We start from the raw sequence: 20,016 nt of genomic DNA on the forward strand, positions 1-20,016 counted from the left end.
TGGAAGAACGAGAGAATAATGTTACTGGACAATATTAATGATGAAAGGAAAATTACTATAACCAGGATTGCAAGGATGTCGAGGTCAGTCCTCAAAGAAATTACCGTTGGCATACAGATCAATAAACTGCTTCATATGGACGGACACACTAATGGATTGATTGACTGACTCATACAAACTTATTCAGAAGAAAATTAATAGAATAATAATGAAACTGAAACGGAAGAACTACATCAATTATTTGAGTTTGTCGCCATCTCTCACTTGCAATGCTTTCTTTATACTTTGAAACAAAGCTAACTGAAATTAAGGAGACTATACGAAGTTTATTTAGTACAAATGAATGCGAAGATACAATATTCGGTAACGTTGCAATTCAAGTATCTGCTTACATTTAATCTGTACTATTACTACTGATGATAATACTTTCTACTATAGGCAGGGTCTTAGTCGACTACATGCCCCAGTACTCAACTGGTACTTATTTTATCAATCTCAAAAGAAGTCAAAGGTAAAGTCAACTTTTGCGGCATTTGAACTCAATATAAACTCTGACGATGTCGACAGACAAAAATAATGGTATCAAATTTTGGCACAAGGCCAGCAATTTCAGGGATAGGGGTATAAGCCGATTACATCGATTCAAGTACTTGACTGGTGCTTTTTTCTATCGACCCCGTAAGTATCAGACAAAGTCGATCTCGGCAGCATTTCAGCTCAGAACGTAAAGACAAACGAAATGCCGCTGAGCATTGTGTCCGCTATGCTAATGCATGCGCCAGCTCACCGCCTTTGGCACAGAGCCAGCAATTTTTGATGAAGGGAGAAGTTGATTGCATCGACTCCAGTACTTAAGTTGTTACTTTATCTTGTCGACCACAAAAAAGATGAAAAGTAGAATCGGCCTCGTTAGGATTTGAACTCGGAACGTAAAGAGACAAAAGAAATACCACTAAGCATTTTCGCCGATGCGTTAAGTATTCTAATAGTAATAGAGGTACAAGGCTCGAAATTTGTGGAAGAGGACTATTTTACCGACACTGAAAGGATGAAAGTAAATAACTAAACGTAAAATAGTCATTAACAGATAAGCAACGTCATTGTGTGTATGTGTGTTAAATTTCAAGAAAAAATAAGATCCCCCACCCCCACCGATCTACAGATGTTTCTCTTTTACATGAAATTAATGCGCCAACATGTCCTCTTGTTTAGGAGGGGCAGGAACTTTAAAAAGGTTACGAGTGTCACACCTTTTCTCTACAGATGAATCAACAGAGAGAAACAGATGTAAATGGGAAGAAAGTGGAGCAACGGATAAACAAATAAAATAAAAAAAAGGAAAAATCTGATTAAATTGACATGGACAATGAACAGGGCGTAGTCACGCTGCTGAACCATCAAAAGGTTACACTATCAAGACCCCAATTATCTAATAAACCACATGGACCGAAACAACAGATTTTCAGCCATCCGTAACACCTCTTAATCTGAACGCAAAACATACGTGCTTAGTTAAAAATGTGTGCATGCCACGTGTAATATATTCCATATAAAATTTCGTTTTGCATTTTAATAGATCCCTCGTCAAATCTACAACAAAGAAAGAGCAGACATAGCTGTATTGTTGAGGATTTAGCTTTGCAATGTATGGAAAACATGGAAATCGACAAGTACATGCAGCCTTTAAAAAAATTAATTGAAAAGGTCATATTGATAAACTGAGTAAATAGAAGAATTAAGTGTTCTTTTTGAAATATATGAACGCCACAACATCCAGAAAATTTGTCAAATTCATCACAAATATAAAACAAGTACGAGAACGAGAAAACGATAATGCATCTAGATGGCTCCTATTAGCTTGCTTGAAATAGCAGTCAAATACCCCCTCATTATATCCTACCGACATGAAAATGGATACATTGGATGACGTAATTCTAGATGTTATATATATCTTAAAAATAAAAAAGGGCTAAAATGGCTACGACCGGAATGCCTTTTAGCATTGGCCTGTTCGGAGATGAATTGAGTCTAAACAACAACATATAGAAGAACCATATTAAATTATAACTACCTATTACGTGCATAAGGGACAACCACATGTGTTCTTTAGTTATTGATTCTAGAGAGAATCAGAGCCTAGATGTTCTATCATGATCTAAAATAAAACAAAAATAGACAAAAACAGAAACGAAACACTGAACTCTAAGACACCTCAAGTTCATCCCTTTTTGTGTTTGCGCATAAAAGCTTCATTTCTCTACAGGAGTTGTAAAATTAAGTCCCAAGCGTGCAAGTAAGGCTATGGCAACTCTTCGGGGTTTAGGGATTTCAATGAGAAATAACGAATTTTATGATGGCATCTCATTTTCCTTCTTTCGTTTGGTTGTTATTTTCTGACATAAAAACTGAGACACAGATGTCTAACAAAAATTATTCCATGACTTCACAAACGTCACAGGGAAACAAGTTTACATTTTCAAGTACTGTATGGAACTTACTGTAATACATAGAGAAACGCGTGCGAAAGTGTACTCAATACTTTTCGTAGAGTTCAAATCTATGGCTACATATTTATATACATGCATATACATATATAAATATGCACACACATGTATATGCATATACATACATGCATGCATATACATATATACACACGCATACACATACATGCATATATATATATATATATATATATATATATACACGCACACACACATGTGCGTGCATGCAGGCACACACCTGTTTGTGTATACATATTCTTTCTTGTTTCAATCTTTGTACTACAGCCATGCCGGGGCACCGCCTTCAAGAATTTAGTCGAACTAATCAACACCAGAACTTAAGTCTTTTACTTAATCTATCAGTCTCTTTAGCTAAACCGCTAAGTTACGGGGATGTAAACAGACCAACATTTATTATCAAACGATGTTGGGGAACAAACATATTCAGAAAGACACATAGATAGATATACACATATACGAGTGGGTTCTTTCGGTTTCCGTCGACTGAATCCACTCGCAAGACTTCGGTCGGCCCGTGGCTATGGTGGAAGAAACGTACAAAGGGACTGAACTCGGAAACATGCGGTTGGGAAGCGAAATTTTTTATCGCACAGCCTCACAGAATTTGTATGTCCTTACATATTAGTTTATTGAACACTCACGTAAAATTCTACCACGGAAAATACCTCACCTTAGATGAGGAAACTAGAACTTTTGGAACAGTGCAATGACGTCCAATTCGAGGTCTGGTATAACTCAATTCTAAAGTTTGGTGCCAACCCCTCCAGTATCTTCCACATATATATCACCGCATTCTTCTCCCGCCTTCGCTCCTGGGAGTAGAGTCGTAGCTCTTTCAATCTCTCCAGTAGCTCAGTTTTACCATTGTTGCGATCTTCCTCGTGTAGTATCGCCGAACCGCCTCAAGTTCTGCTATTAATCCTAAAGTGTAAGGTAACTACAGTTGAGAGCAGCTGTCCAGCCGGCAAAGGGTAAATGTCCTTCACAGGACCAGTATAGTTTCCTGGTCCCTTGTTCTGAAGGTTCTCAGAATCCATCCGGCCATTTGCTTGCACACTGCTACCATCTTGGTGACATGCATGTGAAACGCGGCATCGTTGCTCATATCAATCCCAAGATCACGCACCGTATGTGATTCTAGGAATGCCGCTCCTTTTGGTCCAAAGTGCCGTTGTGATTTCGGAGCACCAATTAGCTGGTAGCAGAGTGCTTGGAATTTACCTGCCTTAAATTGCATGTTGTCCTCAACCCATTTATATGTGGCACCTAGGTCTTTCTGTAGATTATTTTGAATATCTTGGGATTGATATAAGCAACGTTGCCTCGTATCACATGCATATCACCAAGATGGAAGCAGTGTGCAGGCAAAAGGCCGGATGGATTCTGAGAATCTTCAGAACAAGGGACCAGGAAACTATATAGTTCATATGGAGGGCATTTGTCCTTACCCATTTGGACTACTATTCTCAGCTGTGGTCACCTTACAGTGTATGAGTAATAGCAGAATTTGAGACGATTCAGTGATTCTACACGAGGAAGATTGCATCAATGGAACAGCTGAGCTACTGGGAGAGCCCGATAGAGCTACGAATCTACTCCCTGGAACAAAGACGAGAGAGACATGCAGTGATATGTGTGGAAGGTACGGAGCTGGCACCAAACTTTGGAATAGAGAGTTATACCAGACCGCGAATAGGACGTCACTGCACTGTTCCAGAATTCCTAGCTGTCTCATTTACTGCAGTAGCTTGGGATTTAAGGGCCCGCAGCTATTTAACGCCTTGCCAAAGCATCTGAGAGATCTCCATGGAGTTGGGGTAGATGTTTTCCAGAAACAAGTTGACATCTTACTATCCAAGATCCCAAATGAAACAGTATCAAGGCAGGAAACTCCAAAGAGGGCAGAGATATCAAACTCCCTCCTTCACCAAAAGCAAATCACATAGAATTGGCCAATTTAAAGTTGATTATATTACGGCTGAAATATATAAAAGAATAAAAGAAGAGTGTGTGTGTGTGTGTGTGTGTGTGTGTGCGCGCGCACACACACACAAGCGCAGTAGATAGATATGATGTATTTGTGTATAAAGAGAGTAAGTGCTAGTGAGCAAGAAAAGAAGACGTTTCAACCTATTCAAGTAGCTGAAGCGAGCTAAACAAGAGTAAAAAAAAAAAGTTCAAAATGCTAATTCTAAATGAAGTTGAAGTAACAGAAAGGTATTGGCATCAACGCAAGCCTGGATATTTATACTCGTGAGAATACAGCTTAATTATGTCTACTGATTCTTTGTCGTAAAAATGACACATTATCCTAAAAAGGTATTGGGTTTTAGACTTTAAAAATACCGGCTTAGCAAGTGTTGGCAGACTTTGCGTGAATCGTGGATACATTCTACTTTATTAGCAAAGTTGTTGATAAAGCATTAGAGCGAAAATAACGGGAACAACGGAGAATAAATCCCACAAAGAGGAAGGGATGGGTGGGTGGAAAAAAGAGATTGACATCTTCATCGCTTTTGAAGGAAAATAAAGCAAGACATTAATTTTATATAATGAACTATTTTGTAAAGGGGAGGGTGATCTCAGTAGCTATGAAACTGCCAGCTGAGTGCTGACGTTTTGAAAAAGACGTGAAAAGATTAGTGCCCTACCAACTGGTCATATATTTCCTCCAATGGCTTTTTTTTTTCAAGGCTGCCATAAGATGGATAAATAAAATCTAGGTAATCCATCAACTGGATTTATTCAAGAAGTTATAAACTTATAACTTGTCCATATATTCTACAACCGTCGTTGTTGATAGAGAGTCTACGTCGTCACAATCTTCTAGAAATAGCAGTCAATTCTTCCTCAAAATTACACACTACACTCGTAACCACGGAAAACGTATTAGAAAATATAGATGTGTATACATTGAACGAAAAAGAAAAAGAAAGGAATGACTAAAGATGAAACAACTTTAACTATACATAGCTGGACAGTGATTACCTGAAAGCTTACACAGCACCACCATATATTCTCATAAGTAGGCTTAGATCACATCCTTTAGGCAGACAAGATGAGCAGTTTCAGCAGGTTTCTTCTTTTTTTCTATTTTCTTTATGCTTATAGACTACAAATTATAAAATTGATTAAATAGATCAATTATTCTGTCGCTACTCGAAGTTTTATGATGGACGGTGTAGAATTGGTAATCGAATATTCTTACTTTACAGTAAAATAAAATTAAAAAAAAAACGACGGGCAATTCCACCGCAGAAACTGTAGACTCAGAATTGCAGTTGCATCACAGAATCCAACCTCAGTAATAGGGTCATGTCCACAAGTTCATCTACGTTTATTGCTTTAGCTTATGGTGTACTGCAGTATCTGTAGTCTCCAGCGTAAAAAAAAAAAATCTATCTCCGTAATGATTATTGTTAGACTGCATACTGAATTGTAAATAGCCAGGTAGATTGCACGCTAAAGTCGCACCTGCCAATGTTAGTTTAAACACAAATAGCTTCAATATAAGAACTAAGTATTATTGTGTTTGAGTGAACACGACAAGCAAGACACAGAGACGCCGACCAATGGTGAAAAGAGACGCCGAACCAGACTAGGTGAAAAGAGATATAGTACGGACTTTCCAAGCATTTAAGAATGTAAATAATCACAACCGGCTGTTAGCACTCCGTCGGTTAGGATGACGAGGGTTCCAGTTGATCTGATCAACGGAACAGCCTGCTCGTGGAATTAACGTGCAAGTGGCTGAGCACTCCACAGACACGTGTACCATTAACGTAGTTCTCGGGGATATTCAGCGTGACACAGTGTGACAAGGCTGACCCTTTGAATTACAGGCACAACAGAAACAGGAAGTATGAGTGAGAGAAAGTTGTGGTGAAAGAGTACAGCAGGGTTCGCCACCATCCCCTGCCGGAGCCTCGTGGAGCTTTAGGTGTTTTCGCTCAATAAACACTCAGAACGCCCGGTCTGGGAATCGAAACCGCGATCCTATGACCGCGAGTCCGCTGCCCTAATCACTGGGCCATTGCGCCTCCACTAATCATAACCGGAGACTGGATCTTACAGAACCACATCAATAATAGTTTGAGAGGATCTACAAAAGATTATAAAAAATTCAAAAACTATTCGTCGCTATCTAAACTGTTTTTCTCTCATATATTTGATCCTACTCTAACTTTAGTCTAAAGATGGTTATATGGTTTGAGGAAGATTCGGTTGCTACTTGTAAGAAATGCTGACGGTCGGTGAAGTTTTATTTCTAATAATTTTGGTGATTAAATGTAAGAGAGAAAATACTAAGCTCCCAACTATATGAAGGTAATTTTGACCAACAAGAGAGTTTATACGTATTGTCAGACTTGCTAGAAATAACAGTAAAAACTCGCTCAAATTATAGTCTTGAAATGGGGAAAAAAGCCGGATAACGTAATCCTGTATTTGCTATATATGAAGAGAAGGCGAAGAGATCACATAAGAAGTATCTTTATTCAGAGATCTGTCCTTTTAGAGTCGACTTGTGCTAACAACAATTTCTACCTAATTAGCTTATTCAGTACCGAGCGTCATGGCTACACATGCTTTCTAATCTCTTTTGCTGTGTTGCCTAATATTTTTCAGATGATATGGATATCATTATTACTATATTTACAACTTGTATACGTATTGATAATATTTTCTATCTGAAAAAATAAACATCTACCCACTCACAAGCATAGCTATATAAAAATACCGCCTACAAAACATTCCACAGCGGGTCGCCCGATTGTTATAAATGTGTTTTTGAAGTCAGTGCTATTAGTGCAGTATTGTTTGCATTGCTATTTCTGCTGCAGCTTTTACTATTGTTGTTCTTTATGCCGAAGTCGACGCTGATTAAGCAAGTCTATGATCAAAAGAATGCATCCGGTTTCCATGACGGTAGTGCTTAATCTGGGGGAGATTTGGCTGCTAATTCTAACAGTTTGGGCGACCACGTAGAGGCTCTCGCTTAGTCTTGTTATTCTAGCTGCCGTTATTGCTTCTATTTATATATTCTTGTTAGCTCTTCCCTTCTTCCCCCCCACACACACGGGTATAGTGTTCCATTAGCATAACTTCTATTTACTGAAATTCCAACGATACATTTTCATATTATGTGCACTACAATTATGCCCAACAATGCATATAAACATGCATATGAACAATGCACAGTTTTCACACAACTTGGGTCAAGCGAAGACGAAGACGAATTTTACCACTAACATATGCAATGTAAACTATAAAACATGTCTATGAATTAAAACTAGCAATATTATGTAAAGACATTTCTAGCTTCAAAGAGTTTCGGCTATTCAATTTATTTACGATATAAAAGTTGCATATGTGAGTACACACAATGTATTCACTAACGCGTGTGCGTATATATATATATATATATATATATATATATATATATATATATTGGCTCTCGTTGTGTGTGATGGTTTATTTTGGCCGATACATTGATTTTTTACTCTGTACTTTTCTTCTTCAAATATGACAACACTCTCATCTTGTATTGAGTGCTTCTCACATTCATTACTACTACTACTGCAAAAAAAAAAAAAGTTGTCCAGCTTGCAAACGGCTCTGCCATTCCTGTGCCGTAGCAACTGTAAACATAATTTTTAACTTGTGAAGTATTCCACAGGTTTTGGCGAGGAAATAGTCGACATATCAACGAAAGGACTTGGCAGCTATTTTGTTTTATCGTTCCCGAAAGGTTAAACAGTAACGTTTTGAAATCAGAACTTAAAAGATTTGCAACTAAACAGTGCAAGTAATTTTGCTAATCCACTGCAAATTTAAAAATTAAGTGAAGAAAGAAAGAACTTGAACATAGAACGTAACTAAATACTGCAATATACTTTGTATGCGGCTCTGAATCTGACACTTCTTTACCCTAATATTCATTTGCGGAAATTGTGAATTCGTAAACTTTAGGAATTATTTTAGTAGGAATTATTGTCATCCTAACATACATAATTTCTTTTAGAAGACAATGCTAACCACTTCAAAAGCTTAAAAATAGATTCAGTTTCCTGTTATCAAGAGGTGAAAAATAATTTTTTTAAAAAATTACAAAGCAGAAATCCCGGTGATAAAGTTACCAAACCATCGCCCACTTCACAGCAACAATACTCCATAAACGGAAGTGCTTAAGAGGTTCATTAAGTCAAGTAAGAATGATCCGTAATTAAATGAAACACTAAGCTAAGAATACACACGCAATTACGTTCTTTTAGTGGTTTCAGTTTTTTAAACTATGGTTATGCTGGAGCACTATCTCAGGGATTTTTGTCGACTGCATCTCATCCAGTACATTTATAATGCATAAATGACCATAATTTGGCCTAAATGTCAAGTATTTTTGTTCGGTGCATCGAATTTTGCTTAGTATTCCCCCGCGAATAAATATTTACACGCGTGCGCAAGCACACCCACATACACGCAATGAATTAGCAAAATCTTTAAAGCGTAGAACAAAAGGCTTTTCTGCTAGCTCCCTACGCTCTATACTAATATAGACTGTACTCTCTATACTTTACTGATAAATAAAACAAAGTGCCAATCCAAGGCAATGGATTGAAGGGACTGCTTAAGTATTTGACGAAATTCTTTGTGGGGTTTGTTCAATGAGTTTTGAGTTTTTGGAGATAAAATTAATCCATTGCACGGTTTAGTACCCGACTAATCCTTGGGTGCCTTTAGCAGAGTTCACTTTGTTGTGATTTTTCGTATCGGGTACCAGGTCATGTTTTCATGCAATATATATCCTCGCTTATACTTAATGCAAACACGTGTAAACAAAAGTATCGGGAAAAAATTATATTCAAGTTACACTAGCATCGTCTCGTAGCACACCAGTGTGCCGCGGCATACCGGTTGCGGAGCACTGTTCAGGCATCACTGTATTTGTTTGTAGAGTCGAATTAGGTCTGATGGTTGACATTAGTGTGTTCGAATGCGTTCAGTGATTCTCTACATTACTGCTTCAATTCAAGTGTAGATAGGTACCATAACATGGAACTGTTTCATCGTACTAAAACTACATAGTATTTCGTTAGTTTACAATGCCGGGTTAAAATCCTGCCTTCGAAATTATCGAGCTTTGAAATAGGGAGACTTATGCCTCTTACGCATGTGTTTGCAGGATATCTTAGTTACTTTCTATTTATCCTACTGGGGAGAAATGTAATCAACACGCCCCCAGCAAAAAGTTATGAAGGACGTAGTTTTTACGGCAAATATATTTAACCTTGAAGAAAAAAAATTAACGAGATTAATCAAACTGTACAAGTGTATTGCAACATGCTAAGCGTAATGAAGCCATAACAACTACATCTATAAGGAAATGGAGAAAATCAGTGTATATGATATAAAGGCTGGAGTGGAAGAGAGAAAATATCATAGCAGCTAGGGAAATCAAAGGTGGAAACAGGATTTTTTTTTTTTTTGATGAACAAGATTTTAATAAGTAAAGCCTACATCAAACGTCATTCGGTTAGTAATAGTATAGCTTCTCTAGGATGGTCTTACATGTAAGGGATTTTAAGAGACAAATCCTCTTGTTAGCTTTTGCTGAGTAAGCGTGAATATATAGGATGAAAGCTGGGTGAAAAACGTGAGTGAGAACAGGAGTAAGTAATAAAAGAAACGAGTGAAAAGAGTGGGGGTGGTTTTAAATCACCGGAGTTATATTTCTCTAATTCTCTTCTTCCCGCTTTGACATTAATTATGGCTTTAAACAATTAGCTTTTAGTAGATTAACGGGTTTCTTATAAAAGGTTTAAAACTTCTGAGTGATTAATAACGTCAGTTAATACGTTTCACAATACAGACGTGTGCCATGTAGTAAGATAATAGCTCCCAGTGAAAGAAAGAGTGTCGAGAAGATAACGCAGTTTCGTATCTTGCACGATGCCACTTTGGCTTCCTTTACGTTCCCAATACCCTTAAGAAAGTTCAAGACAACTTTAAATTTCATTCTTCTAAAATATTAGGAGCTTTGGCACTATTAAAAAAAATATTCTGTGCAGCGATACGTCTGTGAATTAAGAGAGGGAGGGGAATCAGTCAGTGCTGTAATGAGATCGATACAATCACCATATTACCTCAACAAAATGTAATTTGATGAGCCAAGGAGAGAGTTTATACGGTTGCTCGACCGGCTACAAATAGTAAATTCTCCCTCGAACCACTCCACTGTTTTCTTCAAATAGAAAAGACGTAGTGAATGGGAAATATAGCTTTAGATTGTCTAAAAATACAAAAATGTATAGATATATATATATATGTATATATATAAAAAATTGCCTAGTCATGGCTGAATACTTTTCATCGCATGCCTGCTTAATCAGGACTGACCTGGATGAACAACTTAAAATTGATGTTTAGTAAAAAACAGTTATTAATAAGCTTTGTTGTTTCCGGCAGATATAAGACCGAAACAATGACACCGTCATCCCCACCAACATTCATTTCTTCATCACCATGATTTTTAATTAGAAACTTAATTAGATTATGCATTCGCCTGTGTGCATATATAATTACACACAGAAATACGCACACATAATATATAAATCGAATGTGTAATTCGTTAGTAAGGTTACTACCTTCTGTATTAATTGACTTGATTCATCCGTTCAGATTGAAGACCATTCATACGCTAGATCAATCTGTGAACATGCAGCCATGTACGATCGCGCAGTAATGTGCAAATTCATGTCTGTATTTATACATGCTTGCGAGAGTGTGTGTGTGTGTGCATCTGTATTTGTGAGCAACTACCTTCCATGCTGATATGTACAAATATGTGCCTGGATGCTAGCATGAATGTGCACACTGATGTATGCATCGATTTTATGGGGCGCCTGCATGTTCAAATACGCACCTTCTACCGAATATATGCAAGTGAATATAAATGCATATAAATCTATTTTAATGTCTATATATGTGTGTAGACAGGGAATTTCAAGGTGCACGATACTCCGAAGATTTATGTAATAAACATTTATTTACTGACCCTCAGTATCGTGCTAGTTCCTATCAGCAGTATATTTGCGAAAGGGTTGAAAAAGAAGATAGTTATTATTTCCCTAATATAGAAGGCTGCGCTTCTAACAGTGCTGCTCTTCAAGAAGTACATTCATCAAAAGGTTCACGAGTAGATGATCATCATCGATTTCAATGGATTAAATTAAGCAAGCAATATAGAAGGCGGATCAAATTTCGATTTGTAGTAAGTTTCGTAAGGTGGAGAAATGGAATATCAAATGCCTTCCGAATTTGCAGGAACTGATTTCTGCTTCGAATCACAAAAGTTTGCTTCAATTATTCTACGCTGTGATGAGATGGAGGACGCATCAACTGCTACAATCTTCCAAAATTGTTGCAAAACATTTACGATAACCAACTAAACAGCTATGTCTGCGGGATCATATTGTTATTCTGCAACAATATGATTCCGGGTTCAATCCCACTGCACAACACCTTGAGCAAGAACCTTCAACAGTTTGCCAATAACATATCTGGAATTTTTAAGTTGGGAACTCCGCGGAATCTTGTTATGTTTGCATAGATATCCTTTTGCTTTCTATTTCTATCCTAAAATGATGACAAAATGCCTCGTCAGCCACCTAACTCTGGACATAGTTATCTGTAACTTGATACAATAAAGTTTTTCTTGAGGATCCGTCGAGGTTGAGCATCTATATATGCATTTGAATCCAAATAATCATGATAGTGAAACGCGCGTAAAAACTTTATAAACTGGTGTATATCCTTATTTTTCCTACATTTCCTCTGTAGTTCATAACTAACAATACTACTCAGTATAGAAGTTACTTAACTATACAGGAAGCAAACTGGATTATGAAAATCTACGTGGAACTCTAAATGTAACAGTAGTCGGACATCCATTTGTACACATAATTCCTACGTGTGTGTGTGCATGTGTCAGTGACTGTACTTATGTTTAAGCCGGTACGTCGAACTATGTTCCTTGTATAGAGGAAGGGTTAGTAGTTAATTTTATCGAACCCGGAGGAAAGAAAGGAAAAGTTAAACCCAGCCGTGATTTGAACGTAAGCAGTCGAAAAGATTCCGCGGAATTTCTTTCCGACGATCTAACGATTCTGCCTATCTATCACCTACTCTTACATTATAACGGAGATGTCCGAATATTAAGTATTTACTGCATAATAGATTAGTTTGGCTGAGTGCCTTTAGACTATGTCAATACGATCGATTTTATGAATTGCTGAGTCAGAAGACACACATATGTTGCACTTTATTATATAATAATCGTCATTATTAAGCAACGCAATAGCATCTAATGAAAGTCTTATCATGAGTGTGAACACGAAGCAATTAAAATTTCAAACGATGCTCTAGAAAATCATAAAAGCACATTATCTGGGTTGCTGAGAATTGAATTTAAGATTAGAGGGGAGGTAATATTGTAAGTATTATTTGAAAGTCAATTAGAATCTATAGGGTCAGCTAATCAAAAGAAACGGATTTAATTTATTACATGTAACAGATGTCTGAAACAAAAGAAAGTCGTCTGCGTCAATTTACAGTTTAATCTAATAATATTTTTACAGCTATCTTTCTTTTCTTCTCTTTCCACATATGTCATACATATATCTGGCTCGAATAAAAGTTATCAGCAAAAAAATCTGATTTGGAAAAAAAAAAAGAAAAAAATACTGGGGATCGATTTTAGAAGTGTTATGAGTCGAAAGTGAATTAAGAAAAAAAAACCTGGTGGAGGATGAGGGGATAGTCATATGAGAAAAGTAAATGTCGACATAAATTGGAACTCACTATTAGCAACAGTCGTTTGTTTTTCATCCGATTTTAATCATGCTCAGCTAATACCCTTATTTGCATACAATATATAGCAATAAAAGTTCTTCGAGCCGCCATATCATTATAATAATATTTATGAAAAATAATATTTCGTGAAAGAAATAAAATGTAGAGGTGGAAAGAACAACCGACAGTTTAAATAAAGTGCAGTGAAACGTAAAAAAAGAAAAGATAACCTTTCCGAATATTCTTTTGTACCCGTGTCAAAGATTAAAGAAAGAAAGAAATTAAATAAAAAATTGGATTCTTATCAAAGTTTTCAGTAGAATGACAATTAAAATATAAAATTATTTTGAAATGTTCAACAAAATTTAGTGAAGTGTGTAAACTATATTGAAAGATAAAAATTACAACTGTCTAAAAGGAAAAAAGTTAATATTAATTCGTAAAATAAGACTTCTGTACCGTGAATCCACGCGATACACAAATCTATCTAATTTTAAGAACTTTATCAACTGAATATTAAATTTAGTTTTTCGTATTTTCTTTATACTGAAATAAGATACTGAAGGTGGGGGAAATGCTGCTATTATGCAAAAGTGTCGTAAGTCCAAAATGTTGCTTTTTTTTTAGAAAACGAAAAAATAGTTTCATCATTCCATAGCAAAACCGTTGTACTACACTGACAATTTTTTTATATTTTGACATCTACAACAGCTGGAGATGCGATAGTTTGATCAAAAGAACCGGCTATTGCAAGCAAAAATAAATATTGAAGAAAACGCATTTGGCCAAATTTGAACATACGACAGTTTAACATAATAGCAACGAATGTTTTTAAAATACCACATTGGTGAAATAAGTTCAAACTATACCGATATCGATTCATTCGAAATATTACTTTTATAAAAAGATACAAAAGTCTAACAAATTCAATATATTACAATGACATGACAAAACAACTTACCTGAGCTGCCCCTGCAAGGCTTAGTAGAAACAAAATCCATTTGGGATGTCCAAATCTTTGACATAACGAAGGCCGTATAGAGCCCCATCCACATTTTACATTAATATTATCATCCATGTTATCAGGAGGAAGTCTTGTATGGCTATGGCAAGTCGGTAACTTGCCATTTTTCTCAGGCGGCGAAATACCGCCATTTTCACTCATTGCTGTATATGATATTGGCCCAGTCATATTCGTGAAGTTATGAAAATATATTAACTTGAAAAACTAAAACAGGCAATTACCTTTTACTTATAGTTTGCTTTTGATTGTCTTTTACAATCTTTATTATCATGGCAAAAAGAAAAAAAAATCTTATTATTTATTTATTTTGCATTTGTGGCATATGTATATTTTTTTTACTTATATATATATATATATACACACAAACTTACAAAAGAAAAAAAGACTTCCGATTTCACAGACACGAGATCAAATCGGCATTCGAGCTGATGTTCTAAAACGAATGTTTATGAAATGATTATATGTAAATTTAATATCTATTAGAAACGAATGACCGGAATGTAGCCAAATAAGGAATTTGTGAATACTATTTCTAATAATACTCGAAGCTAATTAAACTATAAACGAGATCCTCTCCATTTTTCAGAGACAAAGGATGCGGAGATTACAATACTACTTTACACCGCATTTTAACTCATTCGAGCCCATCCCTGACACTTCAGCTTAATGGAATGGACAAGTGAAATGATATGTATATCACGTTTAATATAAAATTCTATCTTTATAGAGTACTTAACACAATGATTATAAAAAGTCTATGACACATGCTAAATTTACATGATTGTGTATATAGCTACAAATTATATACAGGCTCTCAGATATACACACACATCTAAATTAGATTCAGCTGAGTTTGATTTTAATATTAGAATATATTTTTGGTCATGATACGAATGCAAATACTTTCGATTTATGGTTGTATCAAAAAGGGAGACTGAATAGACGGAGAAAAGACAAAACAACCAGTTCCAATTTGTTTTGATTTTAGAAATCAGTTATTTTCTGGACGGCAAGAAGTAACAATAATGGTCTTTAAAGTTTATCTGATATTTATCCAATTTATAAGCTTATCTAAAGGTACGCCTATTTATATACTGTCTCAGTTTCAAATAATCTTTTAGAGTTAGTGTACTTTTCATTATATATAAAACATAGAAGAGCTGCAATTCATCATATGTCGTAGGAGTATTTTTCAAATTAGGAAAATCCTTTTCAAGTTTTTTTGTTGTTTTCTCTTCGCTTCGTTTCTGTTCTCGTTTCTTATTAAACTGTAAAGACCTGGTAGAAAATAAAAATGAAAAATAATACAGTGAGATGAAAATATAACATCAATATGATCATATATTTATTGCTTACTTATGCACATATATCATGGAATTCTAATCTAGCTTTCTGTAATTCAATATGTCACACATGAGAAATTTCATCTCTTCAAATTTTAACATTTTTCTAGAATATACTTTTGTTTTAGACTAAAAGTATAAATTTCAAGTGAAAATCGAAACCAAAGTACTGATCCTGTGTTTTACAATCTTCGTTGACTCACCGAAGCTAGTTTCGTAGACATGATACAAAGAACCTCTTTGTGTATTGTATGAACAACACTTTCATTTAAAAAGTAATGCTACTTTCATTTTCTCAAGTCCATATTCTGAAAAAAGGCTAAAATGAAATACTGTAACATTCAACTTTGTCTTAATAGCCTTATTTACAGAAATGAATTTGTTTTAACTGGAAATTGAAACCTATTCGTCACGATTGTACCTCTTATCATACAACGACGTCGACAAAACGTAACATCATACTCATTTTTGTCTTTAGTATAATCCGTGTAATTTTGGAAAGTTACTTAGTTGTACTTCGTTGGTACTTACTTTCTATATGTGGAGGCGCAATGGCCCAGTGGTTAGGGCAGCGGACTCGCGGTCATAGGATCGCGGTTTCGATTCCCAGACCGGGCGTTGCGAGTGTTTATTGAGCGAAAACAGCAAAAGCTCCACGAGGCTCCGGCAGAGGATGGTGACGAACCCTGCTGTACTCCTTCAACACAAATTTCTCTCACTCTTACTTACTGTTTCTGTTGTGCCTGTAATTCAAAGGGTCAGCCTTGTCACACTGTGTCACGCTGAATATCCCCGAGAACTACGTTAAGGGTACACGTGTCTGTGGAGTGCTCAGCCACTTGCACGTTAATTTCACGAGCAGGCTGTTCCGTTGATTGGATCAACTGGAACCCTCGACGTCGTAAGCGACGGAGTGCCAACAACAACAACAACTTTCTATATGCACACAGATTAAAAGCAGGCAAAATGATCTCATTGGAATTTGAACTTGGAACGTAAAGAGACGTGAAAATAATTAGCGTAATACCATTTCTATCAATACATTATTCCAATAATGTCGGTTTTAGCACAAAGCCAACCATTACAGGGAAGGTGTTTAAGTCGATTACATCGACCCCAGTGCTCAACCGGTACTTATTTTATTAATCGCGAAAGAATGAAAAGCAAAGTCGACCTCGGCGGCATTTGATTTCAAAACGTAAAGTTCGAAGAAATGCCTCCAAGCATTTTGTCCGGGACGGCAACGCCGCCTTACATAATTTTGTCTTGTTATTTTGGTTTTCCCATTTGGCAATAACAGATCTTAGACCGGACATTAAACATAGCTTTATTTCGTTTCTTTTTCAGTGATATAATTTCTCTTCATGCCAAATCAAACGCCTACATATTTGGCTCATCTACGCCATATATTCGCTCATTGTATATTTGTTATAGATAACTAGCTCAGACGGAATAGGATGTAGGGAAATTATGTCAGGACACATACATTATAATTAGTCTATATATTCTATACATATTTTTCATGGAGATAAATCCATGTTTCTAGCAGAGCTGTGTATACAATTATATACAGAGAGCACCTTCTTTATGATCTTCTGTGCTATGCACTAGCCGCTAAGCCACGTGCCTCCACGTGATTGAAATGTGTAATATATTATTTATATAGTAACACTAATCAACAAAATATGGCTACTCTTAAAAAGGTGCAGTGTTTGGATGTTTTCTATATTATATGGTGGAAGATGAGTAAGGAAAGAAGGGTGTAAAAAATTCAAGATGCATAAAACTTACAAACAAGTATTAAGTATAAGGTATGAATAACGCTAAAGCTTGAAGAACGGAATATATACGTAAATGAGGGTAGTGGTACATAGTAATAGCGAGAGATATAAACAGAACCTCGATTCACAAGAAAAAGCAAGCAATGTGCATAAAATGCACACACAAACACACACACACACGCTCTTTTATTCTTTTACTTTTTTAGCCGTTTGACTTGCGGCCATGCTGGAGCACCGCCTTTAGTCAAATAAATCGACCCAGGACTTATTCTTTGTAAGCCAAGTACTTATTCTATATGTGTCTTTTGCCGAATCGCTACGTTACGGGGACGTAAGCACATCAACACCGGTTGTCAAGTGATGGTGGTGGAACAAACACAAACAAACACATAAATACATACATATATATGCGACGGGCTTCTTTCAGTTTCCCTATACAAAATCCACTCCCGAGGCTAGAAGGCACTTGCCCAAGGGGCCATGCAGAGGGACTGAACCAGAAACCATGTGGTTGGGAAGCAAACCACTCCTGCGCATATATATATATATATATATATATATATATATATATATATATATATATATATATATATATATATATATATATATCACCAGAGAGGTGCAGAAGCAGAACGCATACAGATACTTGAAAACAACGTAACTCCTTCCAATATATTTCTGTGCTCAAATCACATCTGGTCATTATTGTGCGTCATCCTCTCCAAAATGATGCAAAATGTCACTATATATGCTTATGCGAAATCTCAAATACCTGCTACATCTCGTTTACGCATAAGCCACCTGCCAATTCAAAAGAAACCCGCCTTCGTATATTTACTTACATGCGTATATACAAGTTTTTGAGTAAGCTGCTGCTAACATGGGTGTGCATACATTTGGGTATAAATTTCTATGAATTTAGTTGTATACTATGTCTTTCCCTGGCACTTCTACAAGATAAATCTATGGAGTTTATGACTGAAATGCTTATTATATATACCTAAGTAGATACTATTTTTCTTATCTAATGTATTTTACCGACAGTGCTTATAAGAGGGTCAGTTTAGCTCGGGGATCGAGGCCTGAAGAGCCAAACAGGAGCTCGGGATTATCTACTGAACCAACTCCCTAAAAAGAACCCTACAGCCTAATCAGATTTCTATTGGGAACCATGTTTGCACGTGTTTCATTTGATAAATCAAATCATATTTTATTTTTAATAACACAAAATCAGAGATTTGTAGACCACAATGTATTACATCTACTTATTTGATAGACATTGGGGCAACGAAAGAGAAAGCCAATTTTGTTCTGTGATGGACTCTTCCATCGAAGACGACTTTTACCGAACGACTTGTACAACTGATTTGTTTATAGTAATCAAATGTATGTGCTGTGCATTAGCTCACTCTCTCCTTCAAGTCGACGTTGCCTAAACGGGAATACAGTATGCCATGCGTCAGGTGTCGAAGAGATGAAGTATTTTGCTCAAGAACACAACACACCACTTAGTCTAGAAACTGAAACCACGACCACATGATCGTGAATCCAACACTCTTACCATTAGGCCATGATTAATTAGATTCATATAAAATCAACGTTCACATATTTAACGTAGTGATCGTTAAATAACATATTAGATTTAAATATGCAGTGAAGCAAAGCTTAATCAATGGTTAATATTATTATTATTATTTTTTTTTTTTTTTTTGGTGGAGGCATAATGGCCCAGTGGTTAGGGCAGCGGACTTGCGATTTCGATTCCCAGACCGGGCGTTGTGAGTGTTTATTGAGAGAAAACACCTGAAGTTCCTCGAGGCTCCGGCAGGGGGTGGTGGTAAACCCTGATGTATTCTTTCACCAAAACTTTCTTTCTTGTACCTGTATTTCAAAAGGACCAGCCTTGGCACATTCTGTGTCATGCTGAATCTCCCCGAGAACTACGCTAAGGGTACACGTGTCTGTGGAGTGCTCAGCCACATGCACGCTAATTTCACGAGCAGGCTGTTCCGTTTATCGGATCAACTGGAACACTCGACGTCGTAACCGACGGAATGGCAACAAAATATTATTTTAATTGTTCCAACAAATACGTGAGATAACTACAATTAGGCGTTTCCATATTATCATATTTCTTCCACAGAATATAGAGGCAACATAGTAGTTCACAAGACCTGCATTCTTGAGAAAGCTGCACAGCTTTTGTTGTTTGTTCTTAGGTCAGTCTTAATTGAAAATACTATGATCCAAGGCGTTCTTCTGGGAATTATCTCATAATCTTTCATATATTACATTACATATATTATTCAATATATCTTTCTCTTATTTTACAATCATAATTTGTTATTTAGTGATACTTAGCTGCTGTTTCTAGCATGCTCGGACTAGGTAGTTCATGGATATTGCACTTGCGACTGAAGGGAGTATAGTAAATATGTTACCTATTTTACTAGTGAGAAAAGTTAATACTATATTTGCTATTATTTAGCCCTAGGTCA

At 36.3% G+C, this 20,016-nt stretch overlaps 1 protein-coding gene across 2 annotated transcripts in view; it reads right to left on the reverse strand.

The window, feature by feature from the left end:
• Nucleotides 1-20,016, reverse strand: part of LOC106881250 (solute carrier organic anion transporter family member 4A1) — a 187,966-nt gene that overhangs the window by 131,990 nt on the left and 35,960 nt on the right. For both annotated transcript variants that reach the window (XM_052967048.2, XM_052967049.2), the window contains exon 2: nt 14,332-15,672. In XM_052967048.2, coding sequence (XP_052823008.1) covers nt 14,332-14,562 — 231 coding nt within the window. In that variant the 5' untranslated portion in view covers nt 14,563-15,672. The remainder of the gene's footprint in view (nt 1-14,331; nt 15,673-20,016) is intronic.

This window comes from Octopus bimaculoides, chromosome 4, assembly GCF_046866305.1.
Source record: "Octopus bimaculoides isolate indiv1 chromosome 4, ASM4686630v1, whole genome shotgun sequence".
Lineage (NCBI taxonomy): Eukaryota > Metazoa > Mollusca > Cephalopoda > Octopoda > Octopodidae > Octopus > Octopus bimaculoides.